Source organism: Astatotilapia calliptera, chromosome 4 (assembly GCF_900246225.1).
Source record: "Astatotilapia calliptera chromosome 4, fAstCal1.2, whole genome shotgun sequence".
Lineage (NCBI taxonomy): Eukaryota > Metazoa > Chordata > Actinopteri > Cichliformes > Cichlidae > Astatotilapia > Astatotilapia calliptera.
In genome coordinates, this window is record NC_039305.1 from 7919139 (window position 1) to 7943331 (window position 24193).

At 40.1% G+C, this 24193-nt stretch overlaps 1 protein-coding gene across 4 annotated transcripts in view; it reads right to left on the minus strand.

Moving 5' to 3' along the window:
* Window positions 1-24193, minus strand: part of znf385c (zinc finger protein 385C) — a 151644-nt gene that overhangs the window by 7010 nt on the left and 120441 nt on the right. For all 4 annotated transcript variants that reach the window (XM_026164373.1, XM_026164371.1, XM_026164372.1 and 1 more), the window contains 5 exons: window positions 21657-21799; window positions 15736-15846; window positions 6666-6885; window positions 581-940; window positions 236-423 (listed from right to left, as the gene is read on the minus strand). In XM_026164373.1, coding sequence (XP_026020158.1) covers window positions 236-423; window positions 581-940; window positions 6666-6885; window positions 15736-15846; window positions 21657-21799 — 1022 coding nt within the window. The remainder of the gene's footprint in view (window positions 1-235; window positions 424-580; window positions 941-6665; window positions 6886-15735; window positions 15847-21656; window positions 21800-24193) is intronic.

Genomic DNA, 24193 nt, shown 5'->3' on the forward strand with positions numbered 1-24193 from the left:
TGTTTCCCTCCTCATATTTCATTTTATACCACACAAGAAGGATAAATAAGTCTGAGAGTGTTAGATCTTGAATTTTGTCCCCCTGCCCTCCTACATAACAGCAGAAACCTGTGATGCCCTTTGTGGTGCTCGTGTTAAATAGGTTTCTTTTTATTTATGCCAACTCTTATGCGATGTGAACAGTACCTCCTTTACAGGGCAAAAGGTGTAAATGATACATTAGTAATTATTTTACCTGACTCAGTTGGGTCTCAGAATTCACAAAGATCTCACACACTTCACACTGGAAGTTCTTGCTGGGAACTCCAACGCTGCCTTTGCTGCCCAGCCGCTTACTCTTGCAGCCTGCACGAGCTGCCACCACTTTGCCCCTGCGTCGTGGCAGAACACTGTGACCCTCCAGCATCAGTTTGTGCTTTGTACCTAGTATAGACAGCAGAGAGTTGGCAGGTAGGTTGTAGTGTGAGTATATAATTTGGTAACACTGAACCAAATGTTGAAAATGTGAAAAAAGATTTCAGAACATTTCTGTTTTCAAGAAAAAAAGTGCAAGCCTCAAGGTCACACATCACGCTCTTACCGCTGTTATGTGCTTCCAGTTGGGAGATTGAGTTTACTGTGACTTTACAAACAGGACAATGGAGGTGAGCTTTGCTCTTCTTGGGGTCTTTGTCATCATCTGTACCAGGCACCCCATTTGTGCTCGATGTGTCGGCACGAATGCCTGACTCATTGGTTGATCCCACAGCATCTGGGACTTCAGGGGCACTGGTGTCTGAAGCTGTCTCAGAGAGCTGTGAAGAAGGCGAAATCTGAGGGGGGGAAAGAGTGACCAGCTCCATAGAAGAAACCTCAGATACAGGTGTCAGCATAACCGAGCTCTTGGGATTCTCCTCGGGCTTCACCTCCAGGTTGGCTGATTCTAGATCAGACTGAAGACCTGTAAAAACATTAAGAACGGAAAGAGAACAATAGCTGACTATTATTATTTAACAATATTCAACAAATACAGTTTAATCCCTCTGAGCTCAGTGGAGAGATTGTTTTTTGTTCACATTAGCTTGAAGCAATTGGCCAAAAAGAACAAATATCACTGATGGTTCGTCATGAACATGTTGCATCACTAGTTATTATTTTGCTTGACATCACTACTACATAATTCACTGAAATTCATTGACATTGGTAGCCTATTACTGTGTGGACACCCTTTAACAAATAAATAGAAGTTTATTTCAATTTTAATGCCTTGTTTATTTCTTCCTCTATGTCTAAAGTACAGTGTATGTGACATTTAGAGGTCTAATTGGTTAGAACCTACCCATACACTCCTATGAAGCCTAAAAAGTGGAAATGTAATTACTTGTTAAACTTGTAATGAATAGTTGCATTTGCAAAGTATCATTTCCTGGGCTGACTACAAGCTGTTTGATCAGAATTAATATAATCTCTACAGAGCATGATACTGCCTGAAAAACAATCAGACGCGCACAAAACCTAACATACAACGAACAGGAATATACAGTCACCAGATGAAAATCTTCAAAGAAACATTTTTTTCATGATAAAGTGATGAAAGCCAGGTTAATAGAACCTATCATGTGGTAGCCTTGAGGAATTCTCTGATATAGTATCAGCTTTTGTTTTAAATCATGTGGAACAGACTGGATTACACTTGGCTTAGGTGAGTAAATGCCATCAGCCTCCTCCCATTCTTCTTTCTCTCTTTCCCCTTTTTCGTTCTCCCTCTCCATTCAAATATCAAGTGGACCTGGAGTCTTAGTCAAAATAAACAAACCCATCGACTGCTGGCCCCATAAGTAACTGGAGTTCCATTACACGTCTCCCCTTCACCCCATGGCCCTCCCGAGGGAGTCACGCACTTCACCCCAGAGCACTGTGTGCTACGCTCAATGAATATCTCCATTTTCATTTGGAGAGTGTTCATTCTTTCTTTCTCTCTCTCTCTCTCTCACACACACACACCACCCTCCGTGCAACTGCGCTCCATTGATTTTTCCTTTTTACGTCCCAGAGTAAATTCATCATTGGAGATAAGGGTCTTCCTTTCTCATTACTACTAAAGAAAAAGAAACTATATAGAAGCAAGATTAAACAGTCCCCTTGGTGTAATGAGAGTGACCCTTGAGGGATCTGAGCTCCTCTTGAGGGGGGTGGGGGCAGGTATGATCCTGAGTGTTGGTGAAAGACTGGGCCACCTGAGAAGTCTCTAGAGGGGAGTGATACTGATCAGTGGATTAAGCAGAGGAAGACATGGAGGTTGGTGGGAATCAAAGCCCTCAAAAATCCAAGGATTTAGATCATGAGGTACCTCACTCTGTGCTGCTGGATGAATATCAAATACCCCTGCTGAGTTTCGGCAGGGGTAAGATCTCCATTTTTAGAAACACTACATTTCAACAGCTAAGAAAACCTTTACTCTTCCACCATTAGCGCTGAAATAAGTCTAGAATTCATGCAATTATTCAACATGAAACTGGTGCCCATTTTGGTAATTTATTAAGACAAACTAACTAGATTTCTGGCACCTAAAGAATAAAATGCTGAAGAAGTCGAATTTAACAAATTAAATATTTAGATCCAGATTTGACTAGGGGGTGGCATGGTGGGACAGTAGTTAGTATTACCCTCTCACAGCAAGACTAATGTAGGTTTGAAGAATCTTGTCTCTATCTGAAGTTTGCATGTTCCCTGTGTGGGTTTGTGCCAGGTTCCTTCTACAGCATAGTGAAATTTATGATTGATTAATTAGTGACTGTTTGTAGGTGTGGAATAGAGCATACTATAATTAGCATCTTTGTGTTAGCCCCATGAGTGAATCTGTGAATCTGTCCAATGTGCATCTAATAATAGGTGGGTGTGCCAAATGGTACCTGTAACAATTTTGATGAGCAGTATTTCCTTATATTAATGCCATGACTTTGCCACGCATCCAAAAATGCCTTTTGTGTCTCATTGTCATTTGTCCCATTTGTCCTCTGACTGTTTACATTATAAGCAGAGACCAAAACTAGCAAAATATCAGATCAAAGGCGGGCTCTTAGCAGGCCTTCTGTGGAGCAGAACTACAGAGCAGCAAATTATGGATCACTGATATGCAGGTAATCATCATATTTCTTTAATCTGAATAGGACTTAATCTATTAAATAGTTAATCTTTTGACAGTCTAGTTTAATAAAACAGGTTTTAATAGCTTTTAGATCTCTCAATTCAGCAGACTGATCCGCTGAGAACTTTAACCACTGCCAAAATAACAAAAAAATATGGACACTGGCGTCATTAAACACAAATTCTCTTACACATACAAGCGCCGAGCACTTGATTTAGCAGGCAAGTGCTGATTCAAGGCAGCTTCAGAGCATAAACAACTTCTCTGGGGAAAACTCTTGCCTTTAAATCATCATTACTGGTGACAGACATAGTCCCAGCAAAGACAGGTTCAACAGTGGAGTCAATCAAAGCCAAAGGTGATTGATGCTTGTCATGATTGATGCCGGCTCTCTGTCTCTTAGCACCAGGCTGGTGCTCTCTTCACTTGCTCAGTCGCTGCCCTTTGTTAGGATAGGACATGGTTTATAAGCATCGATTAGTGCCCTTTGTACAACTCCCTGTCCTTTCTGAATGTATGGACTGTTGAGGTTCCCTCCAAGAAAGGATAGTTTGTTTTAAAGTGAAAGAAATTTAAATTTTTGTAAGCAAGAAGAGCACTTTTGATCATTTGAAGTCATGAAAAGAAATCCACATTTTGACAAAATACATTTTCCTAAGAGTTTATAGATATGTTTTTCATACATGTTTCTTTTTAATACTTGTTTTGTAAATGATAAACTGGCTCGAAATGCCCTCAAGCCATGATCCAGTTGGATATGTTTTTGGCCTTATCCGTGCATAAAGAGATTTCTATGGATTCTATGAATCTTTTAATGTTATGTGATAATGAAATCCTCACTGAAATTCAAGCTCTCTCTTTCGCACAGAGGTGAATCCCTGTCCATCTTTACATTTGAAAGATTCAGCCTCTCTGTGATGCGCTCTTTTGAATAGGCAATCACATTACTTAACACAAATGGCTGTGTGAAGTTCTACAAGGCGTCTTTTGTTAGCATCACACATTTTTTTTTTTTTCAATTTTCATTGCTCCTGACTAAACTTCAGCTGTTTTTATGAAATCTAATATTTTTGCTTTTAAAAGACTGGGACATTCTGTTTTTAATCAACATTTCAAAGCACTTTTTGAAAGCAAAGTTGTACAACATTTGTTACTGCACCTCTAAACAACAAATATAAGTTCATTCTACAGAATAACATTGTTTGCCACTGCCTTCCTAACTGCACTGTTTTCTGAACTCACACAATTATGGCTAGATTTACACAATGAAATCACAACACTGTGGCTCGGGTTAAAAGCAGTACTTCATTATCCTCAGAAGACCTTTGTCATCATGGTTACAATAATTACCAACTAGATGAGGTGGTCAGACTTTAAAGAAACCAACATGTTGTGGGATGGTTACCGAAACATGCATTTATGTCTCACCCTGCTATACTGTTATGAATGCATGTGTCCTGCTATTATTGGTTCTCTTATTTGTGCTGTGAAAAGGCTTAAACTTTAATTACCCACACCACTCCATGGTGGCAATTCTCCAAATTTTCTTGGAAAACATCTTGTGTTTAATATACACTTTGAACCCCATCCAGTGCTGATGTCGAGAGGTGGCGCACGAGTAGTGAATGTCTACGGTGTCTAAATGTGCATATAGGCATTTTCTAATGAGACTGAGGAGGCTGACCTTGTGGGTTGAGAAGAAATCTGTTTACTCTGAGCCAGGGAGCCAGAGTGCTAAGAATAGCAGACAGGTGTGTTATTGGCTCCTGATGGCACACAATGTGGGCATTAGCCTCAGACAGCTCCTCACCAGCCTTTACTTTCATGGCAGATATAACTCATTTCATAGAGTGTTAATTTGTAGCACTATTCCATTACAGTTTGGCATTGTGGTGCATGCCAGCACTGGCTCGCACTGCTGCATTTCAATTTCACATTAGGCCAATCACACAATTGGGCTTATTAAAGAGTGTTCCTCCTCACAAAATTGCTTTAGAACTGCAAAATTATTCACAGCATAAAAACTAGCATTGACTTATGTACTTTCTCTCTTCACTGACCCCCTCCTCCATGTTCTTTCTCTTTCTCGTATTCTTTCCCTTTTCCCTCAGTGTTCTTCATTCATTTCATCTTATCTTTCATTTCCCACTCATCATCTCATTTCGTCTCTGCTGTTGCATTCCTCTTTCAGAGCTCTCCTTTGCAACAGTGGAATATTAAAATGATATTTGATGAGAGCGTTATCAGGCTTCTACTCTTTTGTCCACTTTCTCCTTTCTGAAGGAGACTCAAAAAGTGCTCCAGGCAAAAAAAAAAGTGTGTGTGTATGTGTGTTCATGTGCATGTGGACATGTCTGTCAGATGGGATGAAGTGGAAAAAGTCTCTTTCCAACCCCAGCACCTTCATATCTCGTCTCTGATTTTCCATCTAGCATCCAAGAGTATTTTGAATTTCTGCCTAGACAGTGATCTTCTCTAGGGGAGGAAAGTAAAAATCTAAAAGACAGAGGGGGGAAAAGTGTTCTGGCTCTTCTCCATTCCCATCAGCTGTGATGGATAAATGAAAAGTGTGGACCTAGACAAGAGCAACATGAGATGGTAATGGGCTCACTCTGCAGTCACTCTGCCACCGGAGCAATTCATGCTCTCTGAGGTAAAGTTGCAGCTGTGCGGTGAGAAAAAGTCAACATTCATTTTCTGTTGAAAGAAAACCAATGCACTTCTATTCCTTTATCACAAGTTAAAATGTCTATATTTACACTGCCAGTGTGAAAACATTTGAACTTTTTGTAAAAGAAGATAAGTGCCTTTGATGTCTTCTAACTTTATTTTCTATTTGACAGCCCATTAAATGAATGCTCTCACCACAATCTGGAACCCTCTCAATTCTGGACAAGCAATATATGGTTTTCTTTTCATGCTGCACAGATACACCAATTCTGGTTCTGTAACTACCCTCTGCATCTAACTGAGATTGAGAGAAGAGAGCATAGAGTAACTGAGGTGAAGTCAAGCAGTCGAGGCAAAGGGGGTAAAAATGGCCCCAGTAAGGCTTTGATCGATCCCAGTCTGCCCCTGAATTTTCACAGTATTTCTTTATCCCAGATTTTTCCCCATTCCCATAGCATCTGAGCCTTCCATCCATCACAAGGCACAAAGACAGAGGACCAGTTCAGAAAAGTTCTAGGGGAAAAAATGTGAGTTACAATTTCAGAGGTCTGAATTTATAGTGGGGATAGGAGGCCAAGAGGATGAGGGATAAGGTGTACAGAAGATATAATCTCAAAGTGTAACACACTGGAGCTGAGAGAAAGGGATAAAGGTGGCCAAGATATGGAGGGGGATGGAAACTGTCAATAATGTGAGAAGCAGATTGGTTGATGGGGTTTAGAAAGATGCAATGGAGCAGAAGAGGAGTTAGAGGAATCAAAGAGTGATAGAGTGATATCAAGAAGGTGGAGAGGATTGGAGAAGGATCGGTTACAAATAGCACACTCTTGCAGATGCCTTCGTCCCATCTTTCTGCCACTATACCTACTTGTTCCCTCCTCTAAGCAAGTATCCATAAGTGTGGGAAGGGCTGCCTCAGATGTAGATGTCTTGCTTATGTCCCGCTCTCGTTCCCGGTCTCTGTCTCGGTCTCGCTCTCGCCCTGTGGATGAGGACTCCCCAGCTCGTCGCTGCCTGTTTTTCTGGGCCTCCATGGCTTTGAGTTTACGCGCGTGCTTGTGACCTTTATAGTGGGCCTCTGCTTGGTTCTGTGGGAATATGAGACAAAAACAGGGAAAAAAGGAAAATCAGAAATTACTTCATGAATAATCTGCTAGAAAGACTGGAGTTCGCGTGCAATAACTGTTAAAATGCACGCCTGGAATATTCACTCTCTCACAGGCATACGCGGGCGGCAAAGAGTAGAGTCTGTTTCTACCTGATAACAGTGCTGGCACGTTGGGAGGCCAGAGGTATAATTGCATGTGCAATATGCAACAAGAGAGAGGATTCCATCTCTACAACTAGCCTAAAAATGCTAACTGTGAGAATCAGCCTCTGCAAAACCTGGACGCATCTCGCAGTACATGCTAATGTCACACACATCTGAGCGCTCGTGAGCACGCACAAACCCACAAATACGGATCAGACTCAAAACACATTCTGACTGACTGCGCTGCAGCAATAAACACGCAAGTTTCTCTCCGGGCGGATTTACCTTCCCATTTGCATCACTCTCACGACCTCGGTTCAATCCCAGAACAAAGCCCCTGTTGTCAGAGTAAGCATGGATACATACGAAAAGAAAAGAAATCGATAAAGAGATCACTCATTAAAAGAGAAGATAAATTCTCTTCAGAGCGTAGTCTGGATAGAACGTAGGTACAGAAGGGAAGATTTCAGACCCATAATGAGAGAAAATCACAAATAACATACATGAATTGGAATTTACACAAATTAAATACAAATCACAAAAACACCTATTTTTTTTAAAAATGCAAACATTTCCAAACACACTTTTTTGTAGCACGGTATGATGCAGCTGTTTCTCAAACACATCAAAGTTTATTCTTAAGCTTCTAATTTAACACTTCCTGAAGAAACAACTCATGCAAATCCTCAGGTACTAAACAACTTGCATGAAAAGAGAGCTGACATTTATCTGAAGGACTCCTTAGTGAGAAATAAATACATGCAACAAGAAGATATGAGACTTGTAATCTCATTAAGGCCTTTTCAATAGGATCAAAATGCTGATTTAACCGATTACCTGAGAATGAACAATAGATTAGTCCTAAGCCAGCAGTTCCTAACCTTTTTCATCTGATGTATCCCACAGGCCTCTCAGATGGAATCAAGTACCCCTTTGCCACCAACTGTTATTAACATATATAAGTGGATATTGTTAAAGTGTTTTTCCATCCAGCAGAACAAGCAATGTTATTTCAGTTGGATTTAAGCTAATTATTAACCCAACTAAGATATATACACTCCCGGTCATTTAATTTCATTTGCTTGTTAACACAAATATCTAATCAGCCAATAACATGGCAGCAACTCCGTGCATTTAGACAAGTAGACATGATTAAGATGACCTGGAGAAAATTTAAATTGAGCATCAGGACAGTTAAAAAATGATTTAAGTGACTTCAAAAGTGGCATGGCCAGGTTGTTGTTCCCAGACATGCTGTATTTCCGAAAATGCTAATCTACCGGCATTTTCCCACACAACCAGCTGTGGGGTTTACAAAGAATGGTCAGAACTGCAGTTCTCGGTGCAAAAATGTCTCGTGGATACCAGAGGTCAGACTAGAAAGGACAGACTGCTTTGAAAGCAACAGTAACTCAAATAACACTCCTGATAACTAAAGAAAGCATAACAGCATGAGCGAATGCATAGCATGTTCAACCTTGAAGATGAGCTATAACAGCAGAAGACCATACTGGGTGTCACTTCTGAGGTTTCATTTTGCATGGGCTCACCAAAATGGGATAATAGAAGATTACAAAAATATCGCCTGGTCTGACGACTCTCTATATCTGCTGCTACATTTGGAAGGCAGGGGCAGAACTGGCATAAACTATATGAAAACATGGATGCGTCCTGCCTTGTATCAGTGGCTTAGGCTTCTGCTGGTGGTGTCGTGCATTATTTACACGCAAATGTCTATGAATCCTCTTGCTGATCATACTGACCTTTTAATTACCACAGCGTTCCCATCTATTGATGGCTGCTTTGAGCAGGATAACACGCCATGTCAAACGGCCTCCTCAGTTTCCAGATCTTAATCCAACAGAGCACCTTTGGGATGAGAGGGAACAGGAGATTCCCAACATAGATGTGTAGCTGACAAATTTGCAGCAACTGTCAGTATGCGCCCAAATCTCTGAGGAATGTTTACAGCATCTTGTTGAATCTGTGCTACGATGAATTAAAGGCAGTTATGAGACAAAATGTGGTCTAACCCAGTATTCGGAAGCTGTACCTAATAAAGCATCTGGTGAGTGTTTGTTTTTCCAAGTTATCCATTACGTTTGGCTTTTTCAACAATGTATCACTTTTAAAGATTTCAAGTCTTTACAGTTATTCTTAGCTACGTATTTCTTCCAAACAAATCTTTACCTGGATTAGCTGGATTAGCAATTACATGGATACCATCAACTGTTAATCAATAAATTCCAGTGGACCGTTTCCATCATTGACCTCTATTTTTCCCTGCTACTCTATTTAACATCTTTGTTTAACAAGATATTTGAACTGTTTATGCATCCTCTTAATTTGAACTGCTTTGGTTTTAGTCCTACTTTCAATCATTTATTAATTTTTTTTGACCAATGCTTTTTTTGTTTATTCATTTATGCATTCCTTTTGGCTGTTTGTTTCAACTGCTTATTCATTAATTTTAATGAACAGTAACTTTTGTTCTCCAGCCTGTTCAGGTCCACTCAGTTCTTTAATTAAAATTATAATTTCAGTTTTATACTTTTATTTTATTTATTTATTTTGTTGGATTAGTTGAACAAATCTTTGCATATACCCTGTGGCAACAAAACTCCCCCTGGGATATTTCTACCACTGATTGCGAGTCACTGCCATAAGCAATAATTAAGTTTACTGCTTATGCAGTATCGTGGCAGAGATATAAGGTCAGTGGCACACACATACACAACCACTACCAGCCTACAGTAAACAACAGAAGTTGGACTATAGAGCGTTAACCATGTATGCGTAGCCACCATAACGTGTCCGTCAAAAGATCTGTAAAAGGAACTCAAATACCTCAGCACGTTGTCTGACTGATTTGCAGTGAAAAGGCTTCAGTGCTTGGCTTCACAGCTTGATTTGACGAATTCTGCTGGTGAGCCCTCCACCATTTGCTTCTCCATCCAACTGAGACTCAGTGGAGGCTTGAAGGACAAGGTGTGAAATGAGCTTTGGTTTTCACCACCCCAGCAGCGAGACTACAGGGAGATACAGTTTCTTCAAAGAGATTCAAAAATGTCCCGTGATTAAGAAATCGCTGCGATAAAAGGAAACACAAGGCTATATTCTGCCAGACATATGTTGTGGGGGTGTGAAAAGTGCCCCATCCCATAGCTCTGAAATACTGCGAAATTGTCTCATCCAATAATGACTTTCTTGTAGGAAAGGAAACTGACAAACAAGTGAAGTTGTTTTGCCAGTTGGTTTGTTTAATTCAGCAAATGCATAGCTCCCCCATTTCATTAAATTGATGAATTAACTTTTCATTATTTCCTTAAATTACAAGTATAGGGTCAATTTATAAATACAGGCAGCCAATGTTCCCTCTAAGCTTCGGCACGTGCACAATTGTGCACTGCTGGCACGGTCTCTGCGCACAGAAAATCTGTGTTGCACACAAAAAAAAATCTAACCTGAATTGAAATGAAAATAAATACGTTAACAATTCTCTTTTGCAGTGTTAGTCAGTGAGTGACTGGCTGCTCCAGTATGGGATTAGAACGATGCCACCTTATCCCATAGTCCAGCCAATGATGCTCTTCGCATTCATATATATGCAGCTAATCAACGTCGACAGGCTATGACAGCGTCCTTATGTGCCGACACCGGTGTTTTAGCTAGCAAAGTGGCGTGGCTGATGTGGAGTGAAGCCACGTTAATGACAACGTGTACAACCATTGGCGATGTGAGCAGGACAGACGGAACAATTGACGGAAAGAGTGTGGACTATACCACAATTTAAAAACTGTTATAGTTTTTAAATTGTGTTTAAAAACTATAACAGTTTGTAAATTGTGTTGATAGGACACGTAAAACCATAGTTATGATAAAAAATAGATGCAATGTTTGGTTTTCTTCCTGAATACTATTGTTGTTTATATTTACTGCGGGAAGAAACTGTAAAAACGGTGTTTTTTATAAGGAAAACGCTTGAAAGCACTCTCCGCCTGTAAGCGAACCCCTCCCACCCTTTCCTATTGGTGGAAAAATGTACTATGTGGACCAATCAAAAAGTGATATGGCATTTAGATGTTTAGGAAGAGGGAAGTTTTAGGAGTGACTGCGGTGTTTTGAGATGTGAGAGGTTTGCGACGTTTAGCGCAAATCTTGTGTAGTTAGTGTGTAGTGTAGTCAATAGTTTTGTTGTGTGTGTCAGAACAATGAGGCGACTGCTGAATGTTACAGGTGTTACAGGAGTGATACATCTCCTGTTGTCAGGCCTGCAGGTATCAGGCTTGGGATGTTCTCCTTTATCTCATAGTGGACAGAAATTATGTGTTGGAGTGTCATAAATAATTTGTGTGGCATCAAATTTGATGCAGAACACCTGATTGTTCTGTAAATATTTTGAAATGTTTATTTAAAAAACCGCCTTGGCTGCATTTTTAGGTAAACAGCTGCAAAAAACTTTGTTTGCATAACTCAGTTACTTTTTTGAAGAAGTAACTATATAATTAATTGCCCAACATTGGTCATTATAAACTGTATTTTGCAGACAGAGAGTCACAGGACTCTCTCCCAGACCACAGACTCATAATACAAGTCAGAGCAAAAAATGAAAAAAAAGTTGTGTTTTCAAAATTGGAGTTCAAGTTATTTTTTACTTCCAATAGTGTTGACATACTACACAGGTCATGAACAAGATCTTTTTTACATTTTCATTGTAAGTGGGCTAAAGCAGTTAATTAAAAGTAGTCTAACATAAATGTAAATGCTGTAATTTGATTATTTTAATAAACCATGTAACTTGGATGGATTCAATGCTGGCATGACCACAGTGCACACGTCTGCTGTTGCTCACAGTGGTCCAAGGGACCGCTCAGGGAGTTTGTGTGTTCGCTCAGACACATGAAAAATTAAAGGGAACATTGGAGGCAGCCAAATCTTATTGTAAAATGACAACATGTTATATGGCAAACACAAGGAAGAATATAAAACATCTTTAGCAATTATTCTCCACACTTTCAGTACCCTCACCTTCCAATAACATTACACAAGTAATATAAACCAAACTTTACTGTAAACTCTTTATTCTCTATGACCTTCTCCTCCTCAATCTAGACCAGAATTGTTTGTTTCTTTGTCCATGAACTCCCCCTAAACCATTAGGAATTAAGCATCGAAAGTAAATACACAAACATCTTACACCCCTGGAGGTTCTTAGCTATAACGGATGTTATGACTTGGCTTGGCAGCCTCCTAGCAACAGGCTAAAGTGACCTGTTTGTGCATTTATGCACCTATAATACCTTAGAAATCCATTCTATCATTTTTATTTCACAATAATAAGACCTTCTCTATGTCCATAAAAGTTGAACTATACATTATATATTGTGACATTATCACGTTGCCTAGCAACCACCTAGCAATGGGCTAAAATGACACATTTTTAGTAAATGAACAACATCTACCACCCCTGTGTTTTTTAAAAAAGCTTTTCGCTGTGTGATCAAGTATATTAGTTCACCAATATACTTAGTGTAGTACTTAAAACAAATAATGTTAAAAATTCAGTAGAAGCAATTAATGGTCCAAATACACTGAAAAAAACTATAATAGCTAAATCAGTTTTGGGAAATGAACTTTTTTGACTTCTTGCCAACTGAGACTTATTCTACTCTCATTTCAATAGAGACTGGTGACAAAAACATGTCATAAGAAGTTGCTGGTTTTCTGTGTGTCAATTGGATTTATATCTGGTGACAACAACTTATAAGCTCACATAACACTTAGTGACCCCTCATGCCTTACGGATGGAACCTCTTCTTATCCTCAAGGTGACCAGAGCCATGAAAATAGAAATATTTTTATGCAAAATGGGGTCACCAGGAAAAGTGATGATTTACCCTTTGAGGCATGTCTTTAAAAAGAAATATGGTGCGAGTGTTTGTATTCTGTGTTTGTATTCTGTACTGTTCTGTACAAACTGTACAGAAAAAGAACATATATAGATATTTTAGTCTACCGTATTATATGTTCTACTAACACATATTTCAGAAGTCTGACATTTTTCCACAATATTTGTATATGAAAATTATAATTATTACAAATTTTAAAAATTGTGACTAAGTAGCCTATCTTTGGATGAATTCTGAAAGTTTTGTTTATGCTAGAATTTCTGAATAATCTGGTCCCTGTACATGTATTTATCTGTTTTTGTAGTCTCGCCATGTCTATCCAGCCTTTCCTTTAACAATACACTAGGTGACTTGTCTAACATAGACAGGCTTGCCTGTCGAAAGAAAGGTGCACACCTGCGTGCCATGGATCCTGTGGCAAGATCATACAGTGTATAGGTGAGAGTGACAGAACTGCATCTAATGTGCGTCTTGTACCAAATGATTGTTTTTGTAAAATTGCTGCTCAAGTTCAAGGCCAAACCAACTCTCAGGCCAACAGACTGACTGTCTGCGCTCCCAACAGCCAGTCCCCCACTGGTTATTAATCTCTTGAAATTATTTTGGTTCATGTTGGTACGGTCCTTTTTCAGGTGGTTTATAGATCATCAAAAATTTCTGTGGTGGTTTTTACATTCTTTGACACCAGCTCTACGTTTCAGTGTTATAAAATACATAACAGAAGAGTTTAAATTGAAGAGAAATGCTTTCTTGTTCTGCACTACTACTACTGTTGTGGAATGAAACATACAATCGTGCTTGTAGTTTTGGGCCACATAAAATGTTACCAAGGGCTGTTACACTGGCCCAACAGGGATAACCATGCCAGTGACATTCCCCCATCCGGTTGCACAACATCGCCTCATCATCAGATTTTTTCCCATAATTTATATCTGTCTGTATGGCTAGGACAAGTAGCTGGTTAGCCTATAAGCTTAGCACAAATACTAGAAACCTGGAAACATCCATCAAAGATACACCCCAGAGTACACCTCTGCATCACTTCAGGTGGGTGAAAGGTCGAACCACTGAGGAATTGCTAAAAACAAGATTGTCAGCTGGTGTTAAGTTGCTCTTTAAGGTCTATTTGTGCTCTACTGAGCAGCAAAGTGAGCTTACTTATTTCCCCTTTGAGCATTATGCATAAGGATAAGTTGGTATAATATCTGAGCAAACTCTAAGGAGGGTGCATGGAAGTGTTAGAAAAGTATTCATGCTCTCTGAGAGACTGATAAAGCTACAGTCAGACCTGACACTCCTCTTTAAGTCGGTGTGCGGAGGCAGGGAATGGGATTTGCTCTAGTGTGTGAAGAGCACGACTGCATCTCTGCTCCCCCCTCAGCTCCCTGTCTCCTGTGCCTCAGACCTTCTTTGAAGATGGAGTCCAAATAAAAGTGTGTGACAGCGAGTGTGTGCGCTTAGCTGTGCCTAGACCGAAGAAGTCTTCTGGCTTTCTGGACATTTTCTTGCTTATGTAAATATGCATAAAATGTCATGGGATGTTTTTCTGTGTTTGTGTGCATGCAATCTAGTCTGCACGTTTGTGTGTGCATGTATGTGTATATCCATGTGCTTTAGCGAGGGTGGCAAAAATGGAGTAGGGAACCGAGAATGCTGCTTCCTGCTGTGGCGGCTGATTGTTTCTGCTCTTTGCTGATAAACGGCAGCTTTCCCTGCTGTCTAATCCCTCATACCAAAACAACTCACAAGAAAGAAAAACCGAACAAACTTTTACATAGCAATAAAAATCAAATGACCAATTTTTCATTTAAATATACAATCATTTGGAGAAAGGGAAACACTCAGACCTTTTTCGCATTTCCTTATACACACACAGATGACACACAAACACACACAGCATGCAAAAATGCAGTGATCTGAGGTAATTGCAGAAAGATAATAAGAACTAAATTGTCACAGTCTGGCAGAGGCAGACTATAGGGAGTGGAGAGGTTGGACCCAAGTGCGTACACGCAAAATAACAAGACTTAATATTAACTGGAAACGAGCCGTTTATTGAAGGCTGATTTTAGCAAAGAAAAACTAAAGCAAAGACAAAACTGAATTATAACCTAAACTGGCTGAGCTAAACATAACATAACAAAACAAAACAAAACCCTGGAACATGGACATGGAGACAAGGTAGGATAGCAGACGCTCGGACAAGGCAGGAATGAACACACACAGACTAAAAGCACACAGGAGGTGATCAGGGGAAGTGGAAACACATGGGGAAAAACAGCTGACACAAATGAACATAATGACATGCAGTAGAAGAGTAAAACTTCTACTCTTCAATGAACACAGGAACACATGACCTCTTCAAATTAAAACAGCAAATACAATGAGACAGACATGACAACATGAACAACAAATGATATGCAGACATGAAACACATAGGACAGGGGAGACTTAATACAGGGGTAGAAAACACAAAGGGAAACTAACAAACAAAGAACTATAATGACAACCTAGGCATGATAGAATGAACTTAGAAAACCTAAAGGACTTAAACATAACAAACTAAAACCAAAACGCTGATCGTGACATAAATTCAAGAAGATAGCAGAAGCCCAAAACAATCTTCTCTGAGGCCAGACTCACTTTCTAGCATAGTGTGCTTTTATGTTTTAAATTACACAGTCTGGCGTACTGTCTGTTTCCCTGCCTTGTAGTCCAACATTATCTCTTTCTTCCTCATAAACACCGAAACATAAAGCCAATGCAGCGTGTCTTACCGTCGAGTTAAAGCGCAGGTGGCAAATGTTGCAGGAGATAATCTGTTTCTTCTTGAGTGGCTGTGGAACACCGAAAGTGTGGTTGATCACAGCCTTCTGGACAGGGTCCATCTGAGAAACAGAAACACATGACAAGTATAAGCTATATTAGTTCTATATAATTTTATTTTCCCAAATGATAGAAGCTACTTTGTTTCAGAGGTGAGGTGAGGTTAGTTCCCATAAAGCCAACATTCAATCTTCAGTGTAAGCATTTGTTTCAGTCTGGTAAATCAGAAAACAGCATGACATGACTTGATGTCTAAGCAGTTTCAGCAGCTACCGCAGATTATACACGAGGGCGCATGTTCTGGTCACAGAGTGCAAGACACAAGAGCATCTTACCAGTTAGCCTTTTGGGAAATTGTTGAGATATATGATCCAAATGATAAGTCTTCATTTTTGTTTCCGTTTTTTTTTTTTTGATATGACCAAGTTAGATTTTTTGCTTTATGACTTAAGTGTACTAGTAAAATCGTCCCATGATCTGTTGCGGTTTTGAGTTTGAACCCGAGATCCTGACATTATGTTCTGATCAAACTTGAATTCTCCCAAGTTGCATGTTTTTTATGAATTCATAGATGCAGAAATCTTTAGTGTATAGTGCAATACAACAAATTCACTTTCCTTTAAAGGTGGCGAGTTGTGCATCAGTGTGGATATTCTCTTTTCCAACTCCAAACTATCTTTACTCTCAGGCTCCTCTAGAGCAGCCCTGCATGATTCATAGATCAATGTAATCCTTATTAGGCCTTGGTCCAACCCCTAAATTCATCCACTAGTCACTCTGCCTTTTATGCCAGCTTTGATTGGCTTCCCCCTGGTAAACAAATAAACAGCAGGTAAATGGGAAGTCCTCACAGCCACAGCTGTATGCCTGCGATAGATCATACAGAGCAAGGGATAGAAAAAAATATTCCCAGCTCTGTATGGGAATAGGAATAGAAAAAAATATCAATAGACAGTCTGAAGTCCGGGCGTTTGACTCAAGAATTATGTTTACATACTCTGACCTCATTATTTGGAGCTTTGGCCATGGTTCTTATGAGCTTTATTATAAGAACAGACTAACAGGATATACGGATGGCAGAAAATAAGGAAAACAAGGAAAAGCTATTTTTGAATACACAAGATGGAAATAATAATAATAAAAAAACTGGAAAGCATTAAATGTTACTGATGATAAGGTAATGTTAGAATCAAAAGGCAACCCATTTCTGCTGTGGGATCACCACAGTCTGAGCTCTTGCTGTGTGCAACCAGAGGGCATGGAGAATACTCCTCACATGAAAGTCAAAGCATACCACTATTAATAAAAATATATTAAATGTAAAAAGAAACAGAGAGTATATTTCAGTGACAGCTGAGCTTATGAAATGAAACTGAAACAAATTAAAAGGTTACTCTGTAATGTCAGCATGAGGCTGCCTTACCCTTTAATGTAAAGAGAATAACTCGGTTCCTGTCAGCACGTGATACAGATTTTCTGATCATCAGTAGCTCTTTGGCCTACATACACGGAACATTACCAGAGGCTTTATTTTGATTAAAGATGCTCATTAAGAGTCGTACTGCTAAACTCCTTCTGATGCACTAGACGAGGGCAAACTTCATTTTGAAGAGATAAGGTGACAGGGCGCCACCTTATTATGCATGCAAGCTAATTACTGTAGTCAAGCTGCTGGTGAACTGCCAAACTGAAGGAGAGAAATTAGACTATTGTAAGTATAAAAGTAAATACGCTTTTTCTTATGCTTCCCAAAAATATGCTTAGCTGCTGTTCAATAAAAAAGGAAGAAAAATTAAATAAATCAAAGATAACTAAGATCAAAGGGTTTTCCATCTCACTTTGTTAAAGTGCAACTGTGGTTTGGTGGAATTACTACAACAGTAGTGACATACTGTGCAATATTCAGCGAAGGAGTTAATAAAATAGTAATACTAAAGAACAAAAAATGGCACAATCCCTAAAAGAGTTTAGATGGCCTTGAATGAACTCAAGTTATTTCTCGATAGATAATATGTTACTCCTCCAAGATTTCGTTATTTTTCTACCTAAGAAATGCAACTTCCAGGGTAAACACCACTTTCTAGTACCACATGCTGCATTTCTGCTTGTTGTAAATCAACTGATTGTATTCACTGATTGCAATTTGCTATTGGTATTGTTTTTTTTAATCTCCCAATTTTTGTACACCTGAGTTTTTGAGAATTCTAAAGTAAAGATGAAAACACAGTTTTCCCCTCATAGAAAGCTCAGATCTATTATTTTTCAAACTTGCTGGATGTAATTTTTTTCTTTACTTAAGCACAAAAGACAAGAGACGTTTTGCTGCTGTCACATCGACTTTGACTAAATTAAGTAACTGCTTCTGTGTTTGGATGACGATCTTGATGGGTTTCAGGTATGAAACACCACCTCACACAAACAATCACCTTTTCAATTTGAATGAAAAGATGATGCAGAACCGAGATGATCCTTATCCTTTAGTGAGTTACACTTTTGTGTGTTGTATTGCAGCGGTGATATTAATGGGGGAAGTGTGGTGCTTAAACTGTTAGATAAATCAACACCTACACCATAAGAATCTACAGGGAAAAGAGTTTCTTCTTTATGAATGTATTTTCATTGTAATCTCCAAAACTTCACTGCTTAAACTTTATGAGTCATTGCAGCCCACAATGAAGTGTTTACTGCAGAAGGTTTTAGACAGACTAAAACTGTTTTAACTGCCTATGAAGAGACAGCAGAGAGTCCCAGAACACCATACTATAAACAGCAGGGTGAAACCTGAGGCTTCATTATAAGATCTGCATTCCACAGTGACAGCTGATTTCACTGGGGCACCTTTCAGCGTGGTATCACATATAACAATCACCTTGGATCTTGCCCCAGGCTTGTACAGGGTCTGACCCACTCTATTCCTCAGCTCGTTTGAGAGAAGGGTCTCCGGAGGGACGGGGAGATCACTCTTCACACACTGAATGATACCGCTACGCTTACTGAAACTACACTGGTGGCTGTGCTGACAGCCTCACCTGCCCAGAGATCAAAGAGTGTTGGCGTGCTCATGGCATACTGCTTTGCTTTGTTTCTGGCACATAAGGTTAAAAAACATCAGACTCTTCCACACTGCAAAAAAACCAAAAAACTGTGCCATGTCCAAGGTAGCTGCCTCTTCTGCAAGGATAGAGTCTATTTACTACGGCTTCCTCATGGCCAGGTGTGAAAAGGAATATAAACACATCTGACAATGAAACCTTCGTGCTGCAGGTACATCTCTCCCTCAGGGCTCTTTACCATTGTTGCTTTATTTTGGTTTCCTCTACATGACACAGAGATATCTTTGGAAGCAAATGGCTGTTTCCTTTTACCAACTGTAGCCTGACCAAGGTAAACCTAGCTCTTCCTGCTGCCCTCTGTCCACCTTAGAAAAGCAGGCTGCGCACAGCCGTTTGTTTTAGGAACTGAAGAATGTGTCCATTGTCTGTCTGCAGCCATCCTGAACCGACTGCTATAAATGCGTCTTTTGTCCAAGCCCTCGGTTCTCCCTGCCATCCTAGTGCAGACAGAACTTATCCTGCACCGGGTGGCTGAGTCCGTGATGGGCTTTCAGGGTAGATAGATAGAGACAGAGAGAGAGAACGAGACACACAAAGGGATGAGGAGTGAGGGTGGAGCAGTGGGAGGATGTAAGAAGGGACACCAGGGGAACCGGAGGATATTTGGTTTTGGAGACAGGTGCATTCATCTTCCCTCCTGCACACGTCTGGGACAACGTGTGCCTTATCAAGGCTAAGAGAACCTGGGGCTTCTTGTTGAATGGACTTTGTGATTAATGCCACAGCTGCACTGTCAGACTGTGTATTATGGGGGCTAATCATCTCCTCCCGTGACTGAAGTGACACTGATTTGATGTTATTTCCATGGTTATCATCATTTCTGCATTGTGGTTGTGGTAGATTCCAAGTCCTACTGCGAGTTGTATTCTATTTAACAATGGCAGACTGAACAGCATTGCGACTCGGTAAAAACGATTTCCTTTGTACTACCTTGCCGCATTCATTGGTAATCTACTGCCTTTTCCGTCTCCAATAGCTTTTACTTATATGGATGCTTTTATTTCTCTAATAGGGAAGCATAATGTGCAAAACTAAAACCCCAAATTAGAATGGTGAGGCACAGACATTGGTTGGAGAATAAAAACAGCAATTTTCCCATTGAAACACAAGAGAAACACAGACAAAACACTGACAGACACCTACCCCACTGCCTCCACCACTAATATAAATACATGAGGTTTTAGAGGAGTGAATGTTTACCACGCTGCTTTTGCTCAATCCTCCACAGGGCAGTATAGCCGACTTCATGACCCAAAGCAGTAGGCGGTTGAACAAATGAAAAAAAAAAAGCTGCACTTTTCACACAGGCTGGCAGCCCCCTACATACACAAATACACATCATAGAGCAAACATTTATGTCTCATCCACCCCCTCACACATGTCCTCCATTGTAAAGAACCAGCCAGCCAGACAGATGACTGAATCTCCCTCTTTCTCATCCTACTTTTTATATGTACAGTTTCAAAAGGTGTAAAAGTGTATGCAGGAGCTAAATCTCTAGCTTATACTCCATTTACAGACCACAGAACTGGAAATAGTTTCATATTGCAATGAAAGGACTGAAAACACTTGCACACTGTGGCACACAGGATCAAAGAAATCAAAAAATGCTTGCACACATACACACTTGAAATGACAATGACCACAGTGCTGGAAAGTAAAGGATCAAAGATATAAGCTTTTAATTCCAGAGACTGAGCCATCAGAGTCAATGTGCTTGAAAACTGAATGGTTTGTGGGTGATGTTTGAAACAGAGGCTATTTTTACACATAAACTGCAATCCTGAACTTCCCTAGACATTACCTAATGTTACCTATTTCTTAAGGCCATCATTTTCATTTGCAGCAGATAATTTTTCAGGTCTTCCACATCTTGTTTTTATCTCCCACTTGTCCAGTTTCCACAGATTGTTTAAGCTTGCAATGCTTTTCTTTGTGAATCATCTTTTTGGTGGAAAAATACTATTTTAAGCCTTTCAAACTATGTTATATTTGACCTTTTCAATAAAGAAATGGGGAAAAAACTGTGTTTCTGTGTCTCAAATGTAAATAAAATGTCAATCAAATGTATTTACAAATACACACTTGCATTATTTTAAACAATGCCTGCATGTCTACTCAATTTTACATTTTAAACCAAAATAAATCAAATATAGTGACACAATTCACCAAAGCAATATTCAGAGGTCAAACCTTGCTTCATTAAAAACTGTAACCTAAAGCTAGGATAAAGCCTGGGCACAGCACTGGAGGCTGTGGTGTAGCAGGAAAAGTATTGATATAGTGACAAACAGAATAGGTAGCAATAATGACACAGCTTTATAGGCCTGTATTTCTTTGTAACACCCCCTGATATAAACAGAGTTGGCATGAGGGGCATATTGACACAAAAATGATGAAGTATGTGTACAAGTACCCCGACCCTTATACCATAAAAATATGCCTCATGCTGCCACAGAGAACGAAATCAGGCTAATATGTCTTCTGTGTGTTGTCTTCTAATCAATACCCTTCAGCGTGTGATTTTTTTTTTGTAGCTGATTAGATTTAAAAAAAAAAATTGGCCTTGCCTCAAATTCTGTGTAACTTTCAAAGTATGCTTTGAAAGATGAGACAAAATGTTAAACTGTTTTTTTTACAGAGTATTGCTGACATTGAACATTGTTCTCAAATGACTTCAACATCTTATTTTTCAGTCCATTTTTTTTCTAAAAGTAAGGTTTATTATGACTAGTACCCACTAGACCCACTAGACTCACCGTATTAAAGTTAGGGAACAGGCTAAGTGGGGAGGATCCATTGAGTCTGAAGGGCAGGAGGTGTTTGAGGTCGAGCTGAGGCTGCAGAGGTCGTCCTGGGACGGGGAGGGAAGCCAGAAGCGGGCTGCCCTGGGCCGATGTACCTGGACAACACAACAAGACTGATGTTAGAAGTTAAGAAGCATTATGAAATGTTCACATGAGAGATATTTCTGTCTCAGTGCAACTGTAGGAGAGCAACTACACTGCTGGCTACGAAGGGGACAAACGCAGTGCTCAGGGGAGGCCTGACTTTGATTTATTTGATACCAGAGGCACCATTACACCTCCAGCTGTCACCAAGCACTCACTGTGAAACTTGTTTGTATGTGTACACTTCCATTTGTGACTAGGCAGGCGCTTGTACTTGGGACAACACAATGTGTTTAAAGACGTACCTGTGTGTTTGAGGGTGGATGGGCAGTGTTAAATACCCCAATCACCTCAACTATCCATACTCATCCCCCCCAAGGACACTCACCTGCCCCTTATGTACATGCACACACATACACATAAACACATTATTTAATTACTGATTTATTGGCTAAGAAAAGGTGCCTGCAAGAGGGGAAGATAGGAGTTATCAGATTTCAAATGGATCAGGGATGAAGAGATTTCTAATTTTCCGCCTGCCTGCATTTCAGTAGACCGGTGTGCTCAGCAGTGTGCAGGCACTTATCCCAGCAACAGGATCAATCATTCGATGTCAGCTGCGGGTCACGGCGGCCACCTGAAAGTATGCCTATCATGTGAGCTGTTGTGCCATACACATTTATACTGAGGTAGTCGCACACAGAAAAAAAAAAAACCAATCACCAACTGTAGAAAAACATCAGCACCACAGAAATACAAAAGCTTGACAATAAAAAAGAATCCTTTAACTCTTTCCCCAATAAAGACGACATTTGAAGACATCCCGTGTACTATTAATGGCGTGTTTTCACACCTCAGTATGTATCAGTGAAGATGTGGTTTGACAACCATTAAAAGGGTTTCTAGGATTTTCCCAGGATAGCTGCATAGGCATACACCACCCTCACTAACCTTTGACAATAAAACATTAAAAGTAATGGAAATTATTAAGATCTTTGGTCCATATCTAACTATGTAATTACATAACTATATACATTGTCCAATATCCTACACATCCAGTACATGATTCTTTTAGCATCAGCTTTGAACATCATTGCTAGAAAGACTAGACTGGATAAAATACAGAGCTATTCCACTCACAGATCACCAGAAGACTGCTCAAACACTGCTACAAAGCCATCACACCCAACAAAATAACAGAAGCTGTCAAAATAAAGCGCAGTTGGTGCTCTGCAAAATTTTGTGTTGGTTTTTTTCTTGCTTGTTGTGGCATCTTTGTAGGACCTTTTTTCTCTCAAAATTGCTGTCAAGGTTGCGGTACGATGTTGATATAGCTGTATGGCTTGTGTGAAGCGCGGAACACAGTGATAGATGGGGAATCTGTCAGTAGTCTGGCCCATGGCTTTTTGCGGCTTGGCAGGATTGGCAGTTATGTGTGTATTTGGTGGGTGGGGGGCTGAAACACTAAAGCCTTGAGCATATGCTCCTCAGCACTGGGCTCAGGCCTGCCTTTGCCATGTGTGGGATCTCCTCTGCAGTCTGTCTGACACTGAAAGAGTCAGCACAGGACGGACGCAGCCTACAGACACGTGGGCAGCAGCCGGCAGGGGATCGCTCCTACTCGCAACATTCACAATCACACAGAAAAACAAGGAAAAGCTGAGTCTTCTCTTGGCAGGACTATCAGAGGAGAAAAAAAAGCTGGGCTCGCAGGGAGGACAGTTATCAGCTGATAGTGCTTCCCCACCTCTATGTGACTCCCTAGGCAGCTTATTAAATCAGGGGCTGGCTGTTTGCCTCTTTGGATGATAACACTGCAATGGACGCACAGCCTGAATCCTGGCATGTACGACAGCAAGCGAGGGAGTGTGTGCGCTCGGCTTGCATGTACTAGATGAGAATCAAACATACACAGTAAGACATATAAACAAAACTGCCTACGCACATCTGAAAACAAATAGCTCCGAGGGCAAGCGGGAAGTCAACACACACACAAATACACACACACACATAAAATCAAACAAGGTATAATTTTGCACTTGACGCATATTGTACGGGATTTTACTAGAACTACTTTTTAAAGCAAGTACATCCCCATTTCTTGTGTTTGTGTGTGTGTATGTTAGTAAGGACAGTGGATTTATTTTTCTTTTAGCCTTCTACTTCCGTTAACCTCCCATCACTCTGCAAATGTTCCACTCATGTGCGTGTTCCTCTACATATGAGTTTGCATGCATATGTGGTTAGGTGCACATATGCTCTTTCTGTCCAAAGTTATGTCTGCATCAAGGCTTAGATTTATTTATGCCTCACTTGTGGCCCAGACAACCACTGGCAGTTGAGGCAAGGCCTGAAACCAAATGTCCAGCCTCGTTCTCTCTCCCAGATGACTTTGCTAACGGATC